The sequence below is a fragment of the Muscardinus avellanarius genome, assembly GCF_963383645.1.
Source record: "Muscardinus avellanarius genome assembly, chromosome: 4".
Taxonomy (NCBI): Eukaryota; Metazoa; Chordata; class Mammalia; order Rodentia; family Gliridae; genus Muscardinus; species Muscardinus avellanarius.
The window spans coordinates 130,001,836-130,011,405 of NC_137789.1; the positions used below are offsets into that span (position 1 = coordinate 130,001,836).

General features: G+C 55.6%; 1 protein-coding gene across 1 annotated transcript in view; it reads right to left on the reverse strand.

The window, feature by feature from the left end:
* The window catches only part of SLIT1 (slit guidance ligand 1), a gene marked incomplete at its 3' end in the record, with an annotated part of 178,907 nt that extends 174,546 nt beyond the window's left edge, over nucleotides 1–4,361 (reverse strand). The window contains exon 1 of the mRNA XM_080695380.1: nucleotides 3,770–4,361. Within this exon, the coding sequence (XP_080551506.1) occupies nucleotides 3,770–3,966 (197 nt within the window). The 5' untranslated portion in view covers nucleotides 3,967–4,361. The remainder of the gene's footprint in view (nucleotides 1–3,769) is intronic.
* Between the last annotated feature and the right edge of the window lie 5,209 nt (nucleotides 4,362–9,570).

The window sequence follows — 9,570 nt, forward strand, 5'->3', positions numbered from 1 at the left end:
GCCCCACAGCCGCTCTGGCTGAACCTGTTTTCTCAGCAGCTCTGGGGCCTACATGTCCTCTTCCTAGAAGTCCCTCCGGCAAACCACTGACAATTTCTTCCCACTTGGGGGACAGGCCTGGAATCGGAGTTATGGGATCTATGATCATAAAGTTGCCGGGTCTCCCAGGCTGCCGCAGAAGCTGCCCAGAGGACAAAAGGCAAACGCACAGCTGCAGTCTATAAAAATTTCAGAGCCTCAGAGGAAGCTGCTCTTTCAGGCTCTGATGCTGCGCAACACCCATATTGATTAGAGAAGCATTTGCCAGTTGTTCTGGGTCCTCCCGGGCTCTCACTGAGGCCTCCTTCAACATGTTCTCTTCCTCTGCAGATGGCTCTTCCGAGGCCTGCCTGGTGAACAGCGGCCTTCCTCTGCTCTCAGCATCCTGCTCCAGCTCCCCCAGGAAACCTCACCCCTGGATTTCCACCCGAAAGTCTCTGAAGGAAAAGTCCAGATAAAGAAAGGCCTTCTTGCCCCTTCCCATCCTCTCTCCAGCCTCCAGTCCCCTTGCATCCACAGGACACAGCGTGATTCAACCCCGATTCAACCCCCGGGGACAAACAGATGCATTTGCCCATATTGGGCCAGCCCCCTCACATCTTGTTCCCTCCTCCTGCAAAATCCCCAAATCTAACCCAAACCTGATAAAAAAAAAAAAAAAAAAACAGCCCATCTCTTGAGAAGTCCCTTAGTCCAAGAAAAGGGCTTCTTGCTCCCATGTTCTCCCAGCCCCCTTACATTGCTGGCCTGGCCCTCTCCCCAACAGCTTATAGTTAGGAGTCCCTTGCCCAGGCCTCCAGACTATATGCCCCTTGAAAGCAGTAATGGGCTCACTCCCTGCCGCAGCCTCAGCGCCAAGAGTAGTTTCTGGCTGGGTAAACACTGGCTTCATTAAAATGAGACTTCTCAGACTGGAGAGGGCGCACACCTGTACTCTCGGTACTGGAGAAGCTGAGACAGGAGGATCCAACCAGATCAACAGCTTATTGAGACTCTCAGCAATTTAGCAAGACCCTATGTCAAAAGAACAAAAAGGGCTTTGAGTATAACTCAGAGGTATAAAGCCCCCGAGTTAAATCCCCAACACCAAAAATAAAAGAGACTTCTCTCCCTATCCTCTCACAATAAGGTAAGGCCGCTGTAATGGGCTCTCAACTTAGGGAGCATCAGAACACACAGCACTTGTCATACATTACCTTCCATCCTCACGAGAACCAGAAACCAGATGTATCCCCAGCCACATTTTTCTGATGGAAAGCAACTAAGATTCAGAGAAGTTTAGTCCCTTGCCCAGTCATGCAGCCAATAATGGACAGAGCTAGAGCCCCAGTCCGAGCACTGCCACTGCCAGAGCCCCAACTCTTTCCTCTGCTAGGAAATTTCACTTCCATCTCACCCACTGCAAAGAAACTAAAGAGTCCGTGCAGGCCAAGACAGACACAATCCTAACTGCTAAAGGTGGTGAGAAAACAAGACCGGAGAGGACTTCAGGCAGGATCCCACAGCAAAGGAGGGGCCGGTGTGCCTCAGATCTAGGCTGCTACCAGGGTAACAGCCGCAGGAGCGCCCCAGTGGACCAGGCAAGGGGACCAGGGAGTAGGTCCAGAGGGAACAGGCACAGAGGGTGGCAGGGCGACCTCAGCAGTCCTCTGGACAGATTTTTGGATGCTCACTTTCTTTCTGGATCCACACGGGATGCTGCACAGGTCACCTCACTGAAAATCGATTTGGTCTCACCCCTCTCAGCCCCACCATTTCTCCGGGGCCTGTAACACACACGTGCTCACACGCACTCGTGCACACACATCGATTCCCATCTAGATTGCATGTAGATTGCAACTTCTCTGAAACCTCCACGGGAATGTTTCAGACTCCTGCAAGAAGAGTCTGGGGTAAATGCGAGCTCGCTAATTGCCGGCCTTGGCGCAGAGTCTGATCCAGGCGGCGGTTCTCCCGAGGGGTCTCATGTCTGCCTCTGACCAGCTCGGAGCCATGAAAAGGTGCTCCAAAGTTATCAAAATATGTAACCTTTCCTGAGAGCCACTGCAGATACCCGGGAGGATGGGAGGGAAGAGGCAGATTTCAAGGAGCCACAGCCTTCTCCAAAGTCTGGATAAGGAAATCTCCTAGAGAGGTCACCTCTGCTAGCAGTACAAGGACCCTGCATGTGACCCGAAATCTACACACACCCACATATATTGACGTTCACGGCCTCACACCACTGAGGTACCCGAGACACTAGGAATTCACACAGGCACACCTTCTGCAGAAGAATGGCAGAAACAAATTACATAGGTCTTTAAACACACATAAGCATATTACAAAGCACAGCAGGTCTAGGAAGGATAGAGTTTCCTCAAGAATTCAGAAGTGGGCCAAGCAGCCGGACATGGTGGCACACGCTTGTGATCCCCACGCTTGGGAGGCTGAGACAGGAGGATCGCACAGGTTCGAACCCAGCCTCAGCTACTTAGTAAGGCATTCAGCAACTTAGTGAGACCCTGTTTCCAAATAAAATATAAAAAAAGGTCTAGGAGTATAGCCCGGAGGTAGAAAGCCTTTGGGTTCCACCCCCAGTACCACCAAAAAAAAAAGAAGTGGGCCAAGCATGGCAGCACACACGCCTGTAATGCCAATATTTGGAAGGTTAAGACAGGAGGATTGCAGGTTTGAGGCCAGCCTCAGCAATTTAATGTGGCCCTCAGCAACCTAGTAAGACCCTGCCACTGCCTGCCAGGATCTTTCCCCATCGCAAGCGCAGGGTGCAGGTGTTGGGATGGGCGACAACCCTACTCGGGGCCCTTGGAATCCAGGAAAGGGAAACAGCTGCGCTCCCAGCTCGTGATAGATGGGGAAATATAAATATAAAAAATATAAATATAAAAAATATAAAAAAATAGGGCAGGGGATGTCACTCAGAGGTAGAAGACTCCTGGGTTCAATCCCTAGTACCACGCACAAAAAAATAAAAATAAAAAAGAACTCAGAAGTGGAAGAGAACAAGGGAAGTGACCTTTCTCATGAATCGTCATGATCCACATCTTTAACCTTGTGTCTCTGCTCAGAGCTCCTGATTTATCGATGTTAGTCACAGAGCTCCTGGTGCAGGACAGGGTACCCCACTTGGGTGCTAAATGCACCCATGTTCCAAGTCCCCCAAACCCAAAGCCCTCAGGTCTCATTGTCTATCCCAGTTGGGAATGGCTTGATGGGGGGAAAGGGGAGGTGATACCTGCAAGGGAAGGATGATCAAGGCTCTGGGGGCAAACAATGGAGAGGAAGAGGAGACCAGAAACTTCAGCTCGGTGACACCAAGCTTCCCACCAGCAGGCAGCAGGTCCTCAGAGACGACCACGGAGAGCACAGCCCAAGCCCCGAGTGTCCCCAGGGAGACATCGTGGTGAGAGTGTGGGAAGCTCCCCCCCTGGGCCCCTGGCACGAAACCCCAGGCACCCTGGAGAAATAAGGTAGTGGTGCAGTGGGAAGGGCCTGCGGGTGCCAAGCGCAGGGTGCAGGTGTTGGGATGGGCGACAACCCTACTCAGGGCCCTTGGAATCCAGGAAAGGGAAACAGCTGCGCTCCCAGCTCGCGATAGATGGGGAACGATCCTGGCAGGCAGTGGCAGTCTGTTGGCTGCAGAGCCCAGGGGCCCCCACAATCCTGCCCCCACCCCCAGCCCAAGGTTGTGAGCTCCAGGCTCCCTGCACCCCGGGGCGGGGGCCGTACTCACAGGCGCTCGGTGTTCCGCGGGATGTTCTTGGGGATGGCCTGCAGCCCGGTGCCGTGGCAGTCCACCGTGGTGCCGGTGCAGGTGCAGAGGGCGGGGCACGCGGTGGTACCCAGGCGCCACGCGGCTGCCCACAGCAGCAGCCAGAGCTCGGGCCGGAGCGGCCCGGCCGAGGACCCCCGCCGGGGCGTCAGCGCCATGGTGCCCTCGCCGCGTCCCGCTCGCGTGCCAGACGGCGGCAGCCGCTGACCATCCCCGTCCGGGGCCGCTTCCTGGTGCAGTGCCCCGCGAAGCCACCCAGGACCCTGCGGGCTCGTGGCTGCGCCCTTGCGGGCTGGGAGGCACCTTGCTGCTGCTCCCAGCGACGGCGCCTGTGCGCGGATGGACGGAGGGAGGGCGCCTTGGGCGGAGGGCGCGCGGCTCCTCTCCGGCTTCTGCTGCCTGCGGCTCCCTCTCTCCCTCCCTCCAGCTCCCAACTGACTGCTGCGAGGAGGAAAATGGGCAGGCCCCCGCGCGCGCACGCACCCCGCGCACACACACACACACAAGCACACACTCACACCCGCACGCCCGCTCCCACCCGGCAGTCATCCATCAATCGAAAAGCACACATCCAGGGCCGACTCCTCCCCGCCTCCCCAGCCCCGACCACCGCCCCCCTCCTCCCGACCACCACTCTGCTGGGCTGCAGCCGCGTCCAGTTTCAAAGGTGGAACCTCCTCTCCTAGCCGCGCCCGCGTGGACAGGGGATTGCGGAGGAGGGGGAGCCACAGGCGACCTGCCCAGTGAGCTACACACACACACACACACACACACACACACACACACAGACACACACACGCACGCACACCAAGGATGTGCACATTTAACACAGGCACCCCAGCACCAGTGGCCCCAGATGCTGGTCCAGAGGAGGAAGGGAATCTTTCTCTGCAGCCTGGATACCTTCCTGGGCCACAGACAGTTTTCCCCGGTCGCTGAAGAGGCCCCCAGGCCCTACCAGGCTTGCTTTGTCCTTTCTTGCTGAAAGGAAGCCCCTCCTGCCAGATGGTCTCTTCAAGCAACCTATGTGGTTAACCTGGGGCACACAAAATCCCTAGGCCAGGTACCGTTTCCCCTCCTCCCTCACCACGATCTCCCCCAGATGTCAGCGCCCCAGCTCTCCAGGAGAGATGCAAACGGCCCTGCCCTGGACATTGGCACAGAAGGCGGTCATTTTCTACCCAGGCCAGCTTTGCTGGCTTCCCCAGTTGGGATCAGATGTCAGTGCGACTTAGAAATCCAGTAAATGTCTTCCGTGAGCACCAGTGATCTTCCATGTCTGATGACGTTCAGTCCTGTCATTACTGAAGGGCAGCAGGGAGGGCTGGGAAGGGCCAGAGCACCCAGCTTGGGGGAGAAGCACCACCCAGGTCACCCCTTGGGGACCCAGGGGCAGGAACTTCTTACTCTGGGACAAGTGTGGACTTGGGTGGCAAGTCCACATGAGGAGAATTTTCTGGAACTTCAGAAAAGACGAAGCGCCTCCCCAAAAACTAGACAGCTGGAGCGCTAGAGGACGGGACTTGTCCATCGACCCATCGGCGGGGCCTGCGAGAGGGAGTGGCGGGGCTGGCCTGCAGCTGCCGCATGGATGCAGTTTGTCAGGGTGAGATGCTGCTCACAGCGCTGGCTCCTCATGCCCGCCCGGGGCCCAAGGCCCCGGGGGTTTTCTTTGTTTTTCTTTTCCAGCTAGATGAAAATTTTACAGTATCACTACTGACACAGATCCCATAGAACTGTGTGGCCAGTAGGTCCCAACGAACATGGCTGATCTTACTGGCTTTTGAGAGTTCTTTTGAAAGTGTTCGCACACCCTGTGCGTGAATGACCTCCATCCGGGGCTGTGGACTCCTAAGCATGAACTCAGCACCTCAGGGAGGGCTTTGTGAGGGGTCCCTGCATGGTGTGATATGAGGAGCCTTCCTGAGTCGGGCCAGAGCCTGAAGGGGCGGCCCACAGCTCCTGCAGGCTCCCAGCCTGGCTGGGTGACATCCCCGTCCTGGTGCCTGCTGCTTTGTTTACCCTGTCTTAGCTGGAGCTCTGTTTACACTTTGGGCTCCTTCCCTGACACCCCTCCAAGGCACAGCCCCACCCCTGCCCACCCCTGGCTTCCTCACCCTGGCACTTACCCCAGCACCTGGCACTTAGTAGGCCTGTCACAGGTGGCTCTCAGACTGCACCTCCCAAACCCAGGATCTCAGGGGGCCCCTGGAAGCCGGGACCCCTGTGGAGAAGGGAAGGGTGTTGATTAGCTGGGCGACATGCCCCGGGGTCCTCAGAGTGGCAGGGTGGAGGGGTGTGAGGAGGGGTGGGAGTGAGGAGGGGGTGCGAGATCAGCCTTGCTTGTGGCTCCCAAGAGCCAGCCTCTGCGCTAGAAGCTTCCAGACCAGCCTTGAGCGTGAATCTCAATAGGCCCTGAGCCAAGATGTCACCCCCTGGCAAAGCCTGGCCTTTCCTTTAAAGGGGGGAAGAAGGAGGGCCCCCTCAGGCCCAGGACAAAGACTTCCCCCCCAGCCCATCACAGGAGGCCCTGCCCCAGTAGCCAGGCAGCTCCCCAACTTGGCTCCCATCCATGGTTCCTCCACCCCAGAACCTGGGCAGCTCCCCAAACCGGGAAGCAGCCCGCCATGAATGAACGCAGCTCATTAGCGTTCCCGGCACATTTACTCGTTAAACAACTGCCCGGCCAGCCGCACACCCCCACCGCCCCCCCTTTGCTTTTTCAATTTCCTCTCCCATGCCCCTCCCTCTGCCGGGTCTCCCCACCCCCTCCCTGAAGCCCAGGCCACCTGCTCCCTCTGCACGGGTGGGGAAGAGCAGGCCTGGTGCATGGCTTCTGCCAGGAATGCTCCACCAAGCTAGCTCAGAGCCGGCCACCAGCAGGACAAACCCCAGAGGAAAACTTGGGTTGGCTCTCCCCAGCCCAGGGTGTGAGCCCCCACTGAGACCCCTTGGCCATGCATGCCCTGCAGACAGGGCCCTTCCCCCACCTCCAAAGCCCCTGCTGGGGCGGCTGGGGGAGGCCGAGGGCACTGTGGTGTGGATTTTCAAACTGGAAAAGGCAAAAATGAGACAGAATGCCTTGCCATCCTGGGGTCTGCTACCGCCATGTAACTGAGACCCAGTGCTGTGTGCGCTGCAGTGGGAGTCGCTCAGAGAACAGGAGGGACCTGGCCTTCAAGAGCCACAGTCCAAAAAGAAACAGGCGAGGAGGCAGGAAAGCCCTGTGGACAGGGTAAGCATGGTGAGAGAAGGCAGAATCAAGGAGAGGTGAGGACGCAGGGCAGGATGGAAGGCTCCCTGCAGGAGGAGGCACTTGCGCTGAGGCCTGAAGGGATCTGCAGGTCAGCATAGCAGGAATGGCTTCCCTGGCAAATAGGACTGAGCTAGGTAAGGTGCACAGACAGGGGGAGGGGGCGCTGGTTTACAGAGGTGCTGAGGGCACCCAGAGGCCCTGGTGCAGCTTTTTTCTGCTTTACTGGGCTCTCAGCATCGCTCTGCCCATCCCTGTGTTCCAACACACGCCTGGATACAGGTGTGCTTGGACATCTGGATCCAGTGTCTCTCAAACCTGGTTGCTTCTGGGGAGGGGATCTAGGGTGGTGGCTGGGGAACGGTTTCAACATAAGCTTCCTTTCTACTGTTTGGAGGTTTTACCCTGTGTGATATGACCCAACTCCCCATCACCATCAATACACTTTTAAAATCCCTTAGGGAGCCAGGCATGGTGGCGCATGCTTGTAAGGTGGAGACAGGAGGATCGCGCAGGTTCGAAGCCAGCCTCTCTGGCTTAAGAGACACTGTTTCCAAATAAAAAATACAAAATAGGTCTGGGAGTATAGCCCAGAGGTAGAAGGGTTCCGTGCCCAGTACCACCAAAAAAAATTTTTTCCCCCCTTAGGGAGCTTACTATACATGCTGATTCATGCTGATTCCAGGAATCACTCAGACTTTTTTTTTTTTTTTTTTTTTTTGTACTGGGGATGGAAACCAGGGGCATTCTGCCTCTGAGCTACACCCCCAGCCCTATTTTTTATTTTTTATTTTAAAACAGGGTCTCACTGAGTTGCAAAGAGGCCTCACTAAGTAGCTGAGGCTGTCCACAAACCACTATACTCCTGCCTCAGCCTCCCAAATGCTGGGATTACAAGCGTGCACCATCATTCCCAGCTCACCCCAGACCTTTTTAATCAGAATCTTCACTGTTAGCAAGCTGGGGGTATAAAGCAATGCAACTCTAAAATAAGGAGTTCCAGAGACCATGGTCTAAGAACCCAGGCCCACTGTGCTGAGTTAATGAGTTTGAACTTGGACCTGAAAGAAACACTGGGGAGCCATAGAAGGATGGTGCCTGGCAGGTACAGAAGGTCTAAGGCCTCCTGCCCTCCCCTCTCCAGGTCCCACACACCCATTAGCAAGAATAGGCACATCAAAGAAAAAGACAGCTATCTAGCTGGGGGCCCAGAGAAGACAAGCAACCGGCCTCACCTCACAGGGCAAAGGGGCTGCAGAGGAAGGCCATGGGTGAAGCTGGACCTCACTCTGCTGGGTCAGGTACCCGGGGAGAACACAGCCTCTGACCAGCCTGGCCGCTCCCGCTGACCCTGCCACCCACAGAGGGGCTGGGAAACCTGGAGCCCCGGAAGGCCTTCGAGGTTAAATCTCCCCACCCCACCCCGGGATGTGCTCAGCTTCAGAGGAGCTGGACTGCTTGAGGCTCTCGGTAATAACGCCTGCAGTAGAGACAAGCTCCTGGACTTCAGATCACGTGGCTTTTGTAGTGCAGAGGCCGCCATATGTGCTCAGGACAGCTCCAGCAAGTGAAAGAGACAGCAAGAGAGAAGTGAAGAGGAGAGGGGAAGACAAAAAGAGAAGAAGAGAGAGCACAGGTGGCCAGGCCTGTGCTGGCAGCCGTGTGGCCATCCGCTTCTCAGACACTGATCGCCAGCAATGAGCCAGGTGCTGGGAACAGGAGAGGCTTTTGCTTGGGTTTCGTCAGGTTTCTTGAATCCTCTTCATAGCTTTTCCCGGTGTGGTGGCGCACGTTTGTAATCCCAACGCTTGGGAGGCTGAAACAGGAGGATGGCACAGGTTCGAAGCCAGCCTCAGCTACTTAGTGAGGCTCTCAGAAACTTAGTTTCCTGTTTCCAAATAAAGTATAAAATAGGCCTGGGGTTGTAGTCTAGAGGTGGAAGGCCCCTGGGTTCCACCCCCAATACCACACACACACACACACACACACACACACACACACATTTAAAATGTTTTCAACCATTTTTCACTTTTTTTTTTCCTGTCTCCTCTCTTCGCTTTGCCTTGGGAATCTCACTTACACAAAAGTTAGACAACCTGAAGTTGTCTTATAGCTCATTATGCTCTGTTCATGTTTTGTTTGTTTGGTTGGTTGGTTGTTGTTGTTGTTGTTATTGTTGTTGTTGTTGGAACCCAGGGGCATTCGACCTCTGAACTCTACCCCCTGCCCTACTTTTTATTTTTTATTTTGAAACCGGGTCTCACTGAGTTGCAGAGAGCCTCACTAAGTAGCTGAGGCTGTCCTCGAACGGCCATGCTCCTGTCTCAGCCTCCCGAGTGCTGGGTTACAGGCGTGCGCACCAGGCCTGCTGTTCTGATGAGTTTCTATTGCTGCATTTTTATCTTCAGCGTCTTTTCTCCCACGATGACTGATCTGCTGCTAATCCCATCTACTGTGGTTTCCATCTCAAGCTTTTATCTCTAGATCTAATTGGCCCTCTTTTCTTATC